The following is a 17,155-nucleotide window of genomic DNA, read 5'->3' as shown; positions in this document are numbered from 1 at the left end:
AGGTTGCAAGTGCAGGGCTGGCATTAGGAGTGGCAGGCAGGGACCCCGTGGAGCTAAGATACAAGCTGAAGCCCAAGCCCCACTGCCCGGGGCTGAAATCAGACTCCTGAAGCGGGTACAGTAGTCTGGAGAGACTGAGAACCACTGCCTTATGGAATGCAAACCAGGCTGCTATGGAAGGGGCAGATCATTGTGCATTCTCCTCCTCACCTCCCTGCCCATTTACAAGCACTCTGGCACTCTCTGCTCTTCTCCACAGAGTAGGGAGGGAACAGAGGGACTGTAGTTCTGCCTACTCCTTACCTGGGACATGCATTAGGAGGAAAGGTTCCTTGCACTCACTGCCCCACACATTGCCTATGGGCCAAACAGCAGCTGGCTCTCAGCTTTGACTTAGTAAGTCTCCCTTGGAATCCTGCAGGGCTTTGTCTGAGTAAAGACGACGGAAAACACAAGTAAAGATGTCATGGTTTGGTTGTGATGCAGCAAACCTCACAACATGGTACACAGTGCACGTCCCTAGGTTCATAGTGGGACACACTTTGCCTCATGACACCGTGCCTGGCACATCCAGAGACCAAAGGAGGGGTTCGTAGACTCTCTGCTCATCTAATATTTGTCTGTCTTCTTACCTTTCCCTGCCCTGTGTTTGTCTGTACCCACTGCTATTTATCATAGGCTGTGCCTTTCCCTAACTTTATTCTGCAGTCTCGTCTTCTTGTTTTGTCTGCTACCGCCTATTCTTTGCTATTTTTTCACCCCAACCTTTCCATTTAATGTGCCAGCTCTTTCTCTCTCTCCATTAAACTGCTCCCATGGGAGCTTTAATGACCATGAGTGCCCAGAATATAGATGTCGCTACCGAGGATCTCTTTTATGCATCACATGAGGTATGCTTATTGCAGAACTGGACAGAGCATTAGTCTGTGCATTGCAAGCAACCCCCCTGCATTGGCCAGAAGGAATGACCAGTAGGTTTCTCCTCACATCTCTCTTCTAGGGCGCTGATCTTATAGCATTGCACTTTGTGTATAAGCAGCCACCCAGATTCAGTAACATTCTCTCACGTGGCAGGGTTTATAGCCCAGCCTGTTGTCGGAATGCAGGATTGGATTGGATTGGATTGGATTGGATTTTTTTTTTTTTTTGCCTGAATATTTGTTTTGTAGAATTGAGTGTTAACGCTCCAAGTACTTGCTGCAAGGAAGGAAGAAATATGATAGTATCTTGTGCACTCATTTGTATGTCTGTGTGCATGCCATTTTGTGCAGGAGGGTGAGTGTGTGAGTGGGTGTGTGTATGCTCACATGCTCTAGAGAAGCCAATTTTCCTATTAAAAAAAAAGCCAAATTGAGTAAAATTTTCAGAAGCGCCTAAATGACTTAACAACCTAAGTCCCATTGAGTTTCTATGGAACTTAGGCTCTTAAATCACATTGGTGCTTTTGAAAATTTTACCCACTGTCACTTCAAGGGAAAGAAAATCACTTAGGTCCACAAAGATCAGGTCAGCCATCAGATATAGATATTGATTAGCTGAGTTTGAGGCATCCGGTGTAAACAAAGGATACTTCTTTAGATTCGATTATATACAGTATTTGAAGGTGTCTTTCTTTAAATGGGTCTGGTGCTGAACTTTGCTGGCAGTATTTGTATCAGAGCTTCCGGGAAGTGGGGGAGCTTTCAAGATACTTGTTGTTGATGTCGGAGGATGTTTTGGATAGTTTTCATCAGTGAATCAGATTCTGCAGAATATCAAGATGATTCAGAATTTTCATTACAAACCTATGTGGAAAATCCAGGCATGGAGACAGCACACCTTTCCCGTGCAACACAGGCATGGAGACAGCACACCTTTCCCGTGCAGCACAGGCATGGAAACAGCACACCTTCCCCATGCAACACAGGTGTGGAGGTAGCACGACTTCCCTGTGCAACACAGGCATGGAGACAGCACACCTTCCGTGTTTAACATAGGCAGGGAGACAGTGCACCTTCCCCGTATAACGCAGGTGTGGAGGCAGCACAACTTCCCTGTGCAACACAAGCGCGGAGGCTGTGCACCTTCCCCATATAACACAGGCGTGGAGGAAGCATATCTTCCCCATTTAACACAGGCATAGAGGCAGCGCGACTTCCCCATGCAACACAGGTGTGGAGGCAGCATGACTTCATCGTGCAACACAGGCGTGGAGGCTGTGTGCCTTCCCCACATAACACAGGCATGGAGGCCAATGTCAGGGAGGATTTTGCTCTTCAGTGTATGTGCCACGGCCACCTGAAAGCAGAATGTGGCAGCTAAGTAGCATTTACTCATGCGAGTAGTCATAGGGGCTTCATAGGTCCAGTGGGTCTACTCACATGGGCGGGAGCTTCTTCCACAGGTAGGGGCTGCAGAATTAGACACTAGTGGCCTGATCCCATGCCACTGAAGACAAGTTGAGCCTTTCCATAGACTTCAGTGGCCTTTGAATCAGGTCTTAAATTATCAGCTAAGTCTCCTGCCAGACCTTTACACTAACTCTAAGCTAATTTCTGGCCAGTGTATACATCAGGGTAGCGGGCCCTGTGAGTCTATTCCTTACCTAATGCCCTGTCCCACTGCATCCCCCATCACACATTTCTAACCTCTATTTGAATTCTCACACAGTGCTAACGGGCCATGATTTCGCCACTTCCACAAGAGAACATGGTTACACCCCCCAGTAATGAAGGAGTTGTCATGTCGAGTAGGCTGTGTTTCCTCTGGAAAAAGCAGCATCTGGTTCCTGCTGCATGGCCCGTCACATCAGGCAGGCAGGCTGAGCAGATAACCTGTCTCGCCCCTGTGTATCTTACCTACGAAGTGCTGATCCCGCCTGCAAAGCGGGTCGTCATCATTTTCTGTGCGCCATCAGATTTTATGAACCCTCTAAAAATGAGAGACAGAGACTTTGATAAGATGGGAAGATGGAATGAGCTGATCTTGGTCTGTGCACATCAGAGTGCTTTTGTACATTTCCCACTCAGGCTGATCTCAGGTGGAGATCTTGAAGAAGTGCTGATGTCCACTTTGCAAGGGAAATATATTTTCATTTGAAGATTTTGCAGTTAGCTCCTTTTCATACCTCCAACAAGAGCCAGTGTGCAGCTCATAAATGGCTATTCCATGTAAGAACACACTGTGCTGTGACGTTGCTTCTGTGCCATTTGCAGAAATGGCAATGTCAGGAGGATGAACATTAAAGGCAGTTGAGTGGGAATTCCTCTCTCTTTAAGAGTTTATTTTTCTAACTTTACCTCTGGCCAATGAAATCCATGCTCTTCAAACACTGTGCTTCCAGGATGAATGAGCATGGAAGTGAGAAAGAGGGTATTGGATTTTCTTAAAAGGCACTGAAGTAATTGGAATGATTGACATACTAACCTACAAGCCAACTACACCTCTCAACCCACCAGAAGGGAAAGCACAATATCCAGGACACCTTGTGAATTCTGATGCTGCTCGAATTAGAGCTTGGCTGTATCTTTCTGTTAAGTATATGCAACTCACTGAATGGCAGAGGTTCCGGTGGAGGACCTGCAAAAGCCATGGTCTAGCTTATCGGGGGAGGGGGTCAGGTTGTCTTAGCACAGCATCACCTACTGTCGTGTGGGAGATCAGTGAAGTGAATGCTGCCAGTCCTAGCATAGTTGGTTTTATATTACCTTTAAACTTTAAAATGTCGTATTCAGGGGACTGCTAATGAGATAGAGCACCTTCCACCTCTAGGTCACTGATCTGAATAGGACCCAGATTTGGAAGGACTGAAAGCTATTGCTATTCTGGTAGCTGTTCGGTAGCCTGTGTGACATGAGCGTATGGTCTCAGTCTAGTGCCTGATGGGCAGATGTCCACATTTCAGAGTCTGCTGTCTTCACTTTCCCCCTCCATTGATGATCTCAGCAGAGAAATCAAGGCCTGGGAGAGAACTAGTCTCTCAAGAACATATTAGCAGAGCAGCACTGTGAAGCCTGCACTGCTGCTGCCTGGCATGATGCAAACATGCTTGGGTATTCAGGCCTTTAACTAAACTACATGGCATATTTCTAGGGGCAGAGCATCAATACAAATCCGATAGATAGATTGATTGATTGATTGATTGAACCCAGTTGTCGCTGATTGATTCATGTCTGCTTTTAATTGTTATGACAATATCCAGATGCCATGACATTAAGCCAGCCATATAAAAATACGCAAGTAAATGAATAAATACATGAGTATATTGGTGGGGTGCCCTTCCAGAGGAGTGTGTGGTATAGCTAATGCAATGTTTCTTGTGTTTGTGTAGGCTTGCTATGGAATCCTAAAAGTTCCCATTGGGAACTGGCTTTGTCGAACCTGTGCCCTTGGAGTTCAGCCAAAGTGTCTACTTTGCCCGAAGAGAGGGGGAGCTTTGAAACCCACCCGGAGTGGGACAAAATGGGTCCACGTTAGCTGTGCCTTATGGATCCCAGAAGTAAGACTTTATTCAATGTATTCTCCAGATGTGGGTGGGATGTGGATTGTAGTTTGTCTTAGCATGCCCAGTACAGTCAACAACCCTATACTATAATCACTTGATTCAAGTGTTCAGTGGTAAGGGGCAGGTAACTTGGGCTGGCATTTTCAAAGGAGCCAGTAGAGTTAGACACCCAAATTCCTTTGAAACTACCTAAACCTCCTTATACATAAACCTTTGGAAATCAGAGCCCTGGTGATTTCCAGCATTGATCCCAGAACTTTCACTCATGTTCTGTGTAGCAGTTCCAAGCTGTGCTCGTGAAGTCTGGGCAATATAAGTGCAAGATGCCAAGGCATGGGAGTGAACCAACAGCTGGTACCTACCATCCTGCTGTCTGTACCTACCCTTTCTGCTTTGTATCCCCTGGGGAATGTCATTCTTGTTTATATCACAACTTCAGTGTTAATCTCTCTGCATTACTGAGCAATCCTTTACCAGGAGGACTATGTAGGGTTTTTTTTATTACAGTGAACTGATAGATGACTTAGGTGCATGTACAATGCATGCATGCATGGCACTCTGCACTCTGACTGCATGCAGCACATGTGTTCCTGCACGGGAAGTTATTTGGAGGGTGTGTTTTCGAGCAATGGCTTAGTGGTATTTCCTGGTCCGTCAGCATGGTGTGCCAATAGAACAGCATGGAGGCACACATGTACCAGCATCCGCATTTAGTAGAGAAATAAAAGAGTAATGTGGAGTAAGAGTACAATGTAAGTGGATACATAAGGAACAATACGGCAATGGGTATGTGGAATTCTTCAAACAAGAGTTCAGGCTAAATCACTTTGGTCTCAAGTGTAAGCCCTGTTCCATGGCCGTCCGGGGCACGAGGATGCATAAAGAGCTCCCTTATTCATCTGCGTGGCTCACCCACATGTCAGAGTCTATGTGGGAAGAGGAGCAGCCACTGCCCAGCTGCCATGCCACCTACTGCACAGGTGTGTGGGGAGTGGGTGGTCAGGGGCGGGGAATAGATGGCACTTCAGATCCACATGCCCCTAGCACACCAGCTGAGGCCCAGGAGCCAGTGCAGGGGGAAGTTAGCTGCCCCAGCACAAAGGCTGCCTCAGTTACTTGCCCCCTGGAGAAAGGGAGCAGCAACAGATTGTGACCCTCCTGTGGCAGCTCAGATACATACTGCCCTTCGCGCAGGCTGGATTGTTAGGGGACAGTTCAGCCCTGTTGCGCTCTTCCAGGGAGAGCAGACATGCACAGCCTCTAGCTGGGTTCTATCACACCAGTTCACCATCGATAACAACACACCAGAGAGGAGTCGGCTCAGAGGTGGTATTTGGCCTTACCCTCCGTGTTCCTGCCATTTCATTCATCTTCATAGCTGAGTTTTTTCACATGATGGGTGATGGTAGAGACGGCTTTTAGAAAATCCTCTTATTCCAGCCATCTCAGGGAATCAAGCTCTGCATTATCCCAGGGAAGATCCTTGATGGTAACTGGTACAAACACATGTACTTTATGTCACGGCTAGGTTAGCATCGGATGCCCAGAAAAAATGGAACCCATTACAAAGATCTCGCATATCCCAGCAAGCAGATGGGCTTTGTCCTGCAGTCTCTGTAAGGAGTGCACTGGAACATGTATTCAGGTACGTAACGCTGCTTAATGAAGCCCAGGGCCAGGTTTTGCTCTTGAGAGCCCTTAGAGCCTTGTGCATGCACTGGAGGGCAGGATTTGTTTGTTAGTTTGAGAACAAGTTTTCCTAGTCACTGACAGGTAAGTAACAGCTGGGAGCACAAGAGCCAATCAATTGCCACCAGTTATTGTTTGTAATGTTTTAGTACGTGAAATGCTGCAAATCTAAATAAACCTTGTTCATTCACCATGATGCCGATGCTATAGTGACTCTGTAGTTACAAGGACTGACAATGACATTGCTCTAAAGTCAGAAGCCAGTTGTATTAATATTTCACATGCCAGTGGGGCTAGGAATGAAACCTTTGGAAAGCTAAGCCAGAAAGCTTAGCTTTCCAGTGCACTTGATTTGAGCCCTACCAACTCACGAAATAGAATACTTAGAATTTATACACCCTTGCTTGTACCTATTCTGTAACACAGTGGATCACAACAAATATCCTATTCCCTACCCTTCCCACAACAGTGCTATATGGAAGGACTATATGCTTTCATTTTGTCCTGTGGAAAAACACCGCTGTTACAGCAAGTTCTGCTAGGTCAGGCACTGACCCCAGGAGATCCCAGGAGATCCTGCTCTGACTGTCGTGGTGAATCCTTTGTCAGCAGGTGCAGAGGGCTGTGACTGCAGCAGAACAGATGTGGTTCTTCTGTGCATGGTGGGGGACCAGGGTTTGTGGAACCTTGCCAAGGGGACGGCACCACTGCAGTCCTCAGAGCCCAGTCCCACATGGCTCCCTCCGCTTCCCCTTGGTTTGGTGGGGGGAGGGGGAGCCAGGGGAAGAGCAGGAGGGCTGGTGGATTTGCTGCTGCACAGCATCATTAGCTATTGCTTCCTCCAGTGCTGAGGTGGGATTTGGACCTTAAACATCAGACATAGCAACGATATAGAAGAGACAGAGTAACTAGCTGGCTGAGGAACAGTGATATGTCTTATGGACAGAAAGAGCTGCAAGCCTCCGTGGTGTTTATGCAACTGCAATGGTTTTAATACTTTAAAGGGAGCTATTTAAAAGCAATCCTTTTAGCTTGAAATGAGATCTCACCATATTTCTTTAAATCTCCAGCATTGACTCACTTCTTTTGTGATGGCTCTGGGTGGATCTGCTTATTCACCCTGCCAGATGGAGATATTGTGTCATAATGGCAACTGCTTTCAAAGAACGGAAGGGCAGCGAAAGGAGTCAAATAGACTTGGCAGCATCAAAAAGAATTCAGATTCTCTGAGACTTCATCCTCTTAGCACAGGCATCACACGTTAGCTGTGAGAACCTTTGGATTGAACGGATTTGAATTAAAGGTCACCTGAAATGGAACACAGAGTTTTATTGTCTCGTGTGCTGACAACTCACAGTTTCTAAGTCTCCATAAGATTTCCACTGGAGTGTTTGTCAGTGCCACCATAGCTCTTGCAGAACAGCTCTGCTGAAAGGAAAAGAAATGTGCAGACGGTGCCTTTATTGAAGGGTTTAAGGGATGAATAAGCAGCAGATTCACACGTAGAGGTAAATAAGCGTTGTATCCTCCGCTTTCATCAGAGGAACAAAGGCCTGTGTTTGCAAAGCCCTTATGTTTATGTAACGTATTTTTGATCAGTGCCTGTTTATACAGGTGAAATCTAACCATCTTTGTCACCACTATCATTTTGTGACAGCTTTAAAGAGAGAAAATCTTTTTGTTAGAGTACTTAGGCCGAGGTCTTCTAAGGTGCCTAGCTCCCATTAATTGAAATGAAGATCTGGACCGTAGCACTAGCTCCTGAGGATGGGAATGAGATAGTTACGGTGTGCGCAAGTCAGTTACAGCTGCAGCATTAGAAGAAGCTCATTTCAGAGGCTTCTGGAGTTAGCTTTTCTTAGTGGCCAGTTTGACTGGGTTTCACTGACCTGGCAGAGTAAGACACTGGAAGATGAACTGTGCCTGGAGAACAACTCCTTCATCTCGAACAAGCCGGGGTAGGGGGGGCCTTCTCTGTTTCATTGCTCTTCTCTCCTGATGTGTGGAAACAGGATCCCATTTTAATAAATGGAGACTTCTTGTCCACAGATGTGTACATAGTTACTGCTGTTGCATGTGTAAATGGAGCAAACGTTCATGCAGATTGTAAGCTAATCACCTAACTAGCCATGTGCACCCCTGTCTGTGGAATTTGCATGTGCCACCAGGCTCCATACTTCTAGAGAATTTGCCCCACACAAGCTGGCAGTTGAATCCTCAGTCTAATATTAGCTAACAAAGGGAATGGTTTGGGAGGAACTGATATTGCTTCATGCACAGCACTATCTTTTCCTTGTTTTTACTTTTAAAAAATTGTGGGCCAAATCAAATCAGCATAGCTCCATAAAGCCAATGCCAGTTCACACTAGCTGAGGATACAGTCCTGTCTGAGCAGTTTTCCAACTTTCTGGTCGGGGGAAATCATGACTTCATAGTGGTTCTTGTGGCTAGACATGAGAATGTGCCAAAAGAGTGCTGTATCCTCTTGGCATTTTCTTGTTTATGTTGCTGAACCAAAGAACAAAGTATAAGGAAACATACTGATTATATATCCCGAAGGTACTGCAATTCCTGAGAACGCTGTGCACTCCAACTTGTAAGATGGACTCAAGCCCCCACGGCAGGTCAAAACAGACTGGTGAAGCATTGGCAGGGATTGTCAGTGCTCCTCTGTGAGAGGGCCTGTTGCCAGTTCTCCATAGATTGGCAGCAGTTCGGCCTTCTGAGACATCATCTCTTGATACTACTGTCCTTTAACCTTCCTTCTTTGGGAAAGTGATTTTGAAGGTTACAGGAAAGCGGCTGTGGTGTCATCTGCCATTTAGATAGTTCCTTAACTCTTTTCAGTTTGGTTTTGGTTTGGTATAGAATAAAAACCTCACTGATTTCATTAGTAAGTGGTAGTTGCTGGCCGTGGACAAAGATCAGGTTCCAAGAGACAGACCTGCTGCATGGATAAGAGGCCAATGTCTTTGCAGATTCTGCACCAAGCCAAACCCAGAATGCTAGGGAGAAATAAAGACCATTTGATCACTAAAGATTAACATCCATTTACTGAAGAACCACAGCTATTTGTGGAAATGTATTTCCCAAAGTCTGCAGTAGATACATCAGTTAGTCCTGTTCTGGTCAAATAGGGAACCATTCAGTGCCGAAAACTTAAAAAACAGTTTTTGGGGGAAATGGAATGAGTCCGATGTTTACTGTCCAAGATCCTAGCTGTGATGTTCTTCCCTCTGCGTCAGTACTGAACCAGTGCCCCAGCATTGTGCTAGGGCAGTTGTGATGCTGGAGAAGCACTCTTCCAGATGAGACCTAAAGCTGAAGTCCAGACCACTTGTGGTCACTGAAGATCCCGTGGAGCGTTTTGTAAGAACACAGCCATGTCAAAACTGTTGCCCTGACCGTATTTCAACTTTAGTAATTACATTCTCTCTCCCTAAATGCCCCCCTCAAGTTCTGCTGGATACTACATATTCATCACCTTCTGCCCTAACTCTGTTGTGTAGCATTGCTGTGAGCTGTTAAACATCTGTAGCATTCCATGGCTAGAGGTAGCTGGAGTTCATTGGGAAATGAAATATTTCCTATCTCTCTATTCCACAAGAGTTGTCTGAAGACATATTAGTAGGTCAAAATCATCTCTGGTGCAACTCCATTGGCTTCTCTGGACTTACATCTAGGGATGGACTTGGCCCATTGCCTCCAAAGTGCTTGGAGATACTTGGATGAAAGGTGCTATACCAGGGGTGGCCAAACTTACTGACCCTCTGAGCCGCATACGATAATCTTCAGAGGCTCGAGAGCCAGGGCACCACCTGCCAGGACTTGGGTCTTCTGCCCTGTGGCAGGGTGGTGCAGCTAGAGTCTTCAGACCTGTGGGAAGCACCGGCCTGGGCTTGGCCTTCAGCAAGAGTGGGGCTGAAGCCCCTAGAGCCCCCTCCCTGCTGGGCAGAATTCCCCAGCCCCGCCATCCCGCTGCAGGGCAGAAACCCCGAGTCCCCTGTCCTTCCAGTCTGATAGGTGGAGAGTGGCGGGGGGGAGGGGCGGGAGCTCCGCGAGCCACACTCTAACTGCAGTTTGGTCACCCCTGTGCTATACAGTAACATTATTTTCACTATGTTCTGTTACTGTCATAAGTATTGTGAGATCCAGTGTGCTACCCTAGCCTCCAGTGCCTGAGTTCATTCAGCTTGTCAGACTGCTGCCTCATTCCACTGGCATTCTGGGCTTGTGAATGATTTGATGGATCAATATGGTTTTTTATTGTCAGTTTATGCAAGGCCCTTTGGTAGCTGCTGTGGAACAGGTACCTTTCATTGTTGCCCTGTCAGCCGAGCTTGCTAATTATTTTCTGTTTGCATTTGGGGCACAGTCTCTGACAAATGCTGCTTGCCATCTGTCAAAGGAGAAATCCAGGACGAGTGTCATTCAATTTGTTTTATTTCTAAGGTAGTACAGATAATCTTTCCCATGTAAAGGGCGCTCTGTAGGCTGTTGTTTTGGCAAAAGCCACAGACACTTGAGTAATGATATTAATACTGTTTGTGACGTAAACAGTAAGGGAGGAAGGCAGCGCTGATGCGTCCATTTTTTTTTAGTTTGAATGGTTCGCTAGAGCCAGTTCTGGGTGGCCCACTTTTGTTACAGTGCTGTAGCCGTTGATGCACATAACAGCACAAACGATCTTCCCAATGATTTGGTTTAAAGTGCCCCCAGATGTTGCTCCAATATAGATACAATTGACTACATTAGTGGCTAGTTAGCTCAATGTCGTAAAATAACCATTTTGGCAACCAGACAAGAAAACTCAATCAAGGTAACTTACAGCTGGCAAAGGTGTCCAACCTTAAAGTTACATTAGAGTCAGGAAGGTGCCTCCATCGAATGACATTGTATCACTTTGCTGAATATATTCGGTCCCAGTGACTTACACAGCAAGTGTATGCGGTGTAAGAACTGAAGGAAGATATGCTGGCTCTACTAAAAAAATCTGGGGTCTGATGATCAAACTGGTATCTCTTCCCCTCGTAGCATTGGCAGAAATAAAGATTCTCTATCCGGAACATTGCTGGCACTTCTGTCAGTGTATTAGGCAAAAAGACTCCCACTCGCTCTGCAGTAGCAACAGTGGTAGCCATCAAAACATTACCATTTACCAATGGCTACCACACAGTGTTATCTGGTGTACTGGTGTTGTTTCTCAGTGTAGGTATAGGGAAATAATACCCTGGTGTCTTAATTAGCAGTGCTGTGTGGTAACTGTGGGTAAATACTCACTTTTTAGTGGAATTTGCTTATTTTGAAACACATTAACACAATTAGAAATCAGGTATCCACATATTTAAATCTGTTAAGAGGGGGAGACATAGATTCAAACATGGTTTGGATTGTGGTTCAAATGGGCCCAGTAATCTCAATCTAATCCCTAGTGGGCATTTGTCCATATCCCATGATGTCCAAACTCAGAGCTAGATAAGTTCCGTGGTCTCTTTCCGCCCTGAATGTGACCACAGGTACTGTGGCACAACTGGCAGCCCCTCTTCATCAGAGATATCTGCATAGGATTAATAGCAGGCGTGCAAAAGGTCAGGATGGAGGTGATCCAAAGCTGACTGAAGTCACTGCAAATCTTCCATTGATTTTAATGGGCTTTGGGAGAGCTGTGTGAGAGGTTAACTTGGACACCACTTGCCTGCTCTATGCCTGGGTCTAGTTAGTCTCTTGCTTTCATAAGCACCAGCAAATTTATAAACAAAGTCAAGGGGAAATATCTAAAAACAGCAATGTTGAAAGCTCCTGTGCTCTGTAACTTAATAACAGGGCAGGAAGCCAAGACCGATGGGACAAAGAGAAAATACAGTACCGTTTTTGCAGTTTAAATGTAACTGGAATTTGTATTTTTGAAAATTAAAACTTACCCAAAACCTCACCAAAAATGTGCAACATCCTGTATTTCTGTCATCAGCCTTCAGGAAATATCAGACATTTTAATGTGGTCATTCGTGCTGGAAGTGCTCACTCTGCCCCCGCCCCCCGAATAATGTTATATAAACTGCTAAATGTGGTGTCTACAGTAATAAGCCCCTCAGAATGGCTCGTTATTGCCGTTTAACTGTTCATTAGCAGCTGAAATAGACTGATTTCTTATGGATTATGGTTTGAATAATTACCTGACACTCTGAGCCATTAAAAATAGTTAATGACTAGAGGAAGGCTGGGGAGGAGAATGTGCTGAAATGTGTACAGCCCACATGTTAGCTGGGAAATGGATTGGCTTCAATGGAAACTCATAATTTAGGTTTTGCTGCCTGTAGAATCCAGACAGAATAATTTAACTATGAGGGAATTTAGCAAAATTGTTTAAAATTTATTTATTTAATTTAAAATAACTTTGGACAGCAAGTTAATCCCGGTATCATTTTTTTAATGTTCATTTTCACATTATCTGTTCTGAATAAGCTCGGGTTCCGTTTTCTTTTCTTCTTTTTTTCCTCTTCTTTTTTTCTAAAGCTAACTAGAGGGAGTGGAATTTCAATAGGAGCTGCTTACTTATTAATGAGTGTTAGAAGCTCCCTAGATTCCTGTTTTACTCATGGACTGTGACTCCCCTCTCTAGACTTCAGATAAAATTAGCAAGACCATTTTTAGAGTTAAAGAAAAGGAAACTAAGGTAATTTAGAGAGAGAAATTACAATAAGAAATAAATTAATTCTCTGTCGGGAGAGGCTCATTTACCCAGCTACAGTCATTTGTCTATAGTATTGGACCATAGTGTTGACAAGAACAGTATTGCCTATTTTATTGGATGAACAATCAGAAGCTTATTTTTATAATAACCAACAGAGAGACCTGGTTTATGTGGGGGGCATCAGAAGGGCCGTAGGGATGAGACTGAAAGGAACCAAGTAGAGGTAGCAGTTTAATGTAGATTCTTGTGCTTGAAATTATGGCGACCAGCCGTACGCACATGAGATTTGGGAAATATACTCATTTCTCAGTATGGGTGTCTGCTCTTTGTACAGTGTCAAGTTCTTATTGCTTTTCTCTGTCAAGCAGCTGGGTGCCCTGGAGTAATGTGCAGAGTCACTTATTGCATTACATACGGTAGGATGATCCCTTTTATAGTCGGGCCAGGCTCACACATCTCGTCGTCCTGTTGTAATGACCAAGTGCCGCTGTAGTCTTGTGTACAGTGATTTAACAGGGGTAAGCACGTTTCCTCAGTGTGCCATGATGGGCGGTGAGTGAAATAACCTGGGTTCTCTACTTTGTCTTTCCTCCAGTGTTCCATGCCCGCCTGCATCACTGCATTCCACGTCACTTGCGCTTTTGACCACAATCTGGACATGCGGACTATTTTAGCGGAGAACGATGAAGTGAAATTCAAATCCTTCTGCCTTGAGCACAGCAGTGGGGCCACCAAACCTCCGGACGAGGCACGAGCAGAGGCAGACCAAGCCCAGCTGGACTTGGAAAAGGTCACGCTGCGAAAACAGAAGCTCCAGCAGTTGGAAGAGGACTTCTATGAACTTGTAAAGCCCTCTGAGGTAGCCGAGAACCTGGACCTAACTGAGTCGCTGGTGGATTTCGTTTATCAGTACTGGAAGCTGAAGAGGAAAGCGAATTGCAACAAGCCACTGCTGACACCAAAAACAGATGAAGTGGACAACTTGGCTCAGCAAGAGCAGGATGTGTTGTACCGACGCTTAAAGCTCTTCACACATCTCAGGCAAGACTTAGAGAGGGTGAGTACAACTTCCTGTTTAAGGACCTACTCTGTTGTTCTACCAGGGTTTCTTTAATATGGGCCAGTGTCTGCTGGAAGAAGCTGTCTTCATGTCTGTTGACCTTGTTAGACCTCACTTACACTTCTGCTCTGATCTGCCTGTTTGTTATCAGTGACTCGAATTCTGCATAATGCAGCTCATTAGCAACCCTCCAGTCATCCCACTTCTTATGTTCCCTATGTTTAAGTTTAGATGTTCCTTTTAAAATATGAACAGAAGTTGTATAGGCTTCTCGGTCCAGTCCATTTCCTAGTGCACATGTGCATTCATCACAAAACCACCTGCACAATTGAGACAGTTCTTGGCAGTCTCAGCAGAGAGGTCAAAGACTGTCTGTGCCTAGAGTCCCGACTCTCCTCGCTCCTCCAGATAAGGTCCCCCCAGAACAGAGGAGAGGCATGCTGGCCGTGCCGTGCAGCCGAAAACCAACACTGCAGCTATCTGTTTTGGAGATGAAAGTCCCAATCCTGCTCTTTGGTCTCCAGGGGCGCAGGATTGGACCCAAAATAGAGGTTGTCCAGGGTTGGCAATTCGGCACCTTTCACCAGCATGACATTCACATTAAAAACAGAAATGGAATTTATGTATTGTCTAAAAACAAAACAATATGGACAGATAAAATGGTAGAAGTGAACTGCAGGGCTGGTGGGTCTGAGTGTTTCATGGCTTGGTCCAGCTGTCTCCATAGGGGGAAATGGGCCACCTCCTCTGGGAGATCTCTGAATGGACAGAGCCTTATGACACATGCCACCTGGAGTGTATCACACTAAACTCCGCAGAGGCAGGTCCACTGCATGTCAGACCATTCCAGCTCCCCTTCACAGGCTGGTGGGCCCATTGTTTGACCTGTGTGTTCTGTATCTGACATGAGTTTGTGGAGGGGAAGGAAAACCCTGAGGGCTTCTGCCTGTTGGCTTTTTAAGGAAGAGTCAATGTCAGCTAAGTTATAATAACAAACTATTGTGACTGATCTCTTGCACTCAACGCTGCCTGCTCTCCCCTGGTGCATCTGCTGCTGGCTTGGCTTGTGCATGCAGGCAGCTAAGGGAAATTTATAAGAGACCTGCTTTCTGAAGCACCAGGCTGTTAGCACTCTTAAATTCTTGTAAATTTTATTTTAATGACTGCATACAGGCACGGAGCTGACAGAAGTAGTAGGGTCATCAGCGACAGTATAAGCAAGAGGGCAAGGTGCCGGGAAGAAGCAGTACAAAATGTGTAGAGAAATGTCACAAAATTGGCAGTGGGGAGAGAGAGGAATGCCAAAGCACTGAATGGCTATTGAAAACCACTGTAGCAGGAAGGAATAGTGCACAGGAAATAGAGTCATAGATTTATGGGAAAGGCCTATTAGAGCATGAGGTCCATGCCCTGAAAATACAGAATATAGGCCTTCATGGAGGACATCTTAGATGCAATGCAGCTTACACAGCTGTGCCAAATTTAAGGCATGGGTTATGGGAAGCTTATATGGTACTGAAGGGAAGCTGGACAGAGCTAGAGGGAAACTAGGACTTTGTTTCTTTTGCTACATACTTTCCCTCCTTTCCATATTCCACACTTCTCCTTGCTGGTGTGTAGAAGGACTGCCCACCTACAAAGTGCTACCCCCTCTTCTCCTTCAGTCAGTGCTATCCACTCCACCTGAATCACTCAGCAGAGGAAACAGCTGATTTCAGCTGCGGATTAAACAGAGAGCACAGAACACTTGTGGGCCAGCCCTCAGCTGAAGTTTGGCCTGGTCTTTCAGGAGTGAGAGAGAGAAAGGAGCAAGTTGGCAGAGTGGCACAGTAAGTCCTGAGCACTTAAGGGGAGCAGGTGGGATAGGAGGGAAGCAGGAAAAAGCATATTTTAGCTTGTGCTTTGATATTGCCATCTCTCTCAAGCTAAATAGGGATGGAGCTGGTCAGTCCTTGGATGGAAGACCTCCAAGGAAATTCCAGTGTGCAGCAGAAGGTGGTGGTGCTTATTTGGTAGGTGATGCTTCTCGGAGTGGGGCATGGTTGGGAGTGATGTCTTCCTTGTAAATCCCTTTATCTACCTCACAAGACTGTTGTGAGACTTAGTTAGTGTTTGTTTAGTACTTTGAGCTCCTCAGAAGAAAGGCCCAATAGAAGAGAAGATGATTATTTATTATTATTTTTAGGACAGGGAATGTGTTAGCCTTGAGCTAACCCCGCTCCCACCACGTCCATTCTGGCTTGGTGCATCAGGTGTAGCTCCATTACTAAGAATGGGATTTTAAATCAGGCACATTCAAAACATCTCAGGAAATACTCTCTGGATGCTATTGCTTTCCAGGAACATTGGGCCTACAGATAAATCTTTGCCTAACTGATGTGAAAGCCCGATCATCCAGAAACATATTACAGTTTAACGCAGCCTAAACTGAGCCACTTGCTTGTGGAATTGAGACGCCAGCTTTGATCACCCTGGTCTTTCTCTCTGCCTTTATGTGACTCACTTACAGACCCTTCTCCAGTTGGAAGCTCTGCTGGATGCTGAGCTGTCGTTTGAATCATGTGTCTTTTCTACGGAAATATCAATTCTTCTGTCTCCTTACGAATATTGTCAAAGTACATCTTCACCTACACTCTTCGTTCCTCCCTTTGTTGTTCATGCCTGAACTGCCACGATGTTTAGATAAGTGTAACACACTTTCTGCTGGGCTCCCCGTACACACCATGAACAGGATGTGGCTGGTACAAAATCCTGCTGCTAAGGCCTACACTGGCATGAGGCAGGGCAACTTTAGGTGCCAGTCAGATTCCTTAATATCATAGCAGGGCAGTAGCACTAATGGAGTTGAGTTGGAGATGAGATTTCTGTTTAACAGCTTGTTTGTCTGCATGCTCTGAACTCCACATAAATATGGAGATTGTCTTGAAAACTGTTGTGCCTCTTCAGGATCTGAGGTAGGTTTAGTGGTGCAAATTTGAAATCATTTGGCTATGGGGTTTCTGAGAGACAGAGATCCTAAAAAAAGGACCTGAGAATAACATTTTCTACTTGTAATGTTTTTTGCACACACCCGTGGCTCAAACTAGTGCACTGATCTGCCCCAAACTGATATCACCCAGTCGAGTTCAGTCTTCACTGGTGCCTAACACCTACTGCTGCTTCAGAGAATTAAGATTTAAAAAGCTACTAGAGGTCCAAGTTAGCTTTGCAAAGTGGTTTGAGACTTAGGCTA

At 45.5% G+C, this 17,155-nt stretch overlaps 1 protein-coding gene across 9 annotated transcripts in view; it reads left to right on the top strand.

Annotated features, from left to right (window-relative positions):
• The window catches only part of JADE2 (jade family PHD finger 2), a 144,829-nt gene that overhangs the window by 97,147 nt on the left and 30,527 nt on the right, over nt 1-17,155 (top strand). For all 9 annotated transcript variants that reach the window (XM_030573632.1, XM_030573633.1, XM_030573628.1 and 6 more), the window contains 3 exons: nt 4,310-4,477; nt 6,012-6,128; nt 13,459-13,920. In XM_030573632.1, coding sequence (XP_030429492.1) covers nt 4,310-4,477; nt 6,012-6,128; nt 13,459-13,920 — 747 coding nt within the window. The remainder of the gene's footprint in view (nt 1-4,309; nt 4,478-6,011; nt 6,129-13,458; nt 13,921-17,155) is intronic.

Source organism: Gopherus evgoodei, chromosome 8 (genome assembly GCF_007399415.2).
Source record: "Gopherus evgoodei ecotype Sinaloan lineage chromosome 8, rGopEvg1_v1.p, whole genome shotgun sequence".
NCBI lineage: Eukaryota > Metazoa > Chordata > Testudines > Testudinidae > Gopherus > Gopherus evgoodei.
Note: the sequence above shows the minus strand (reverse complement) of the source record. Positions and strands in the feature narration are given on the sequence as shown.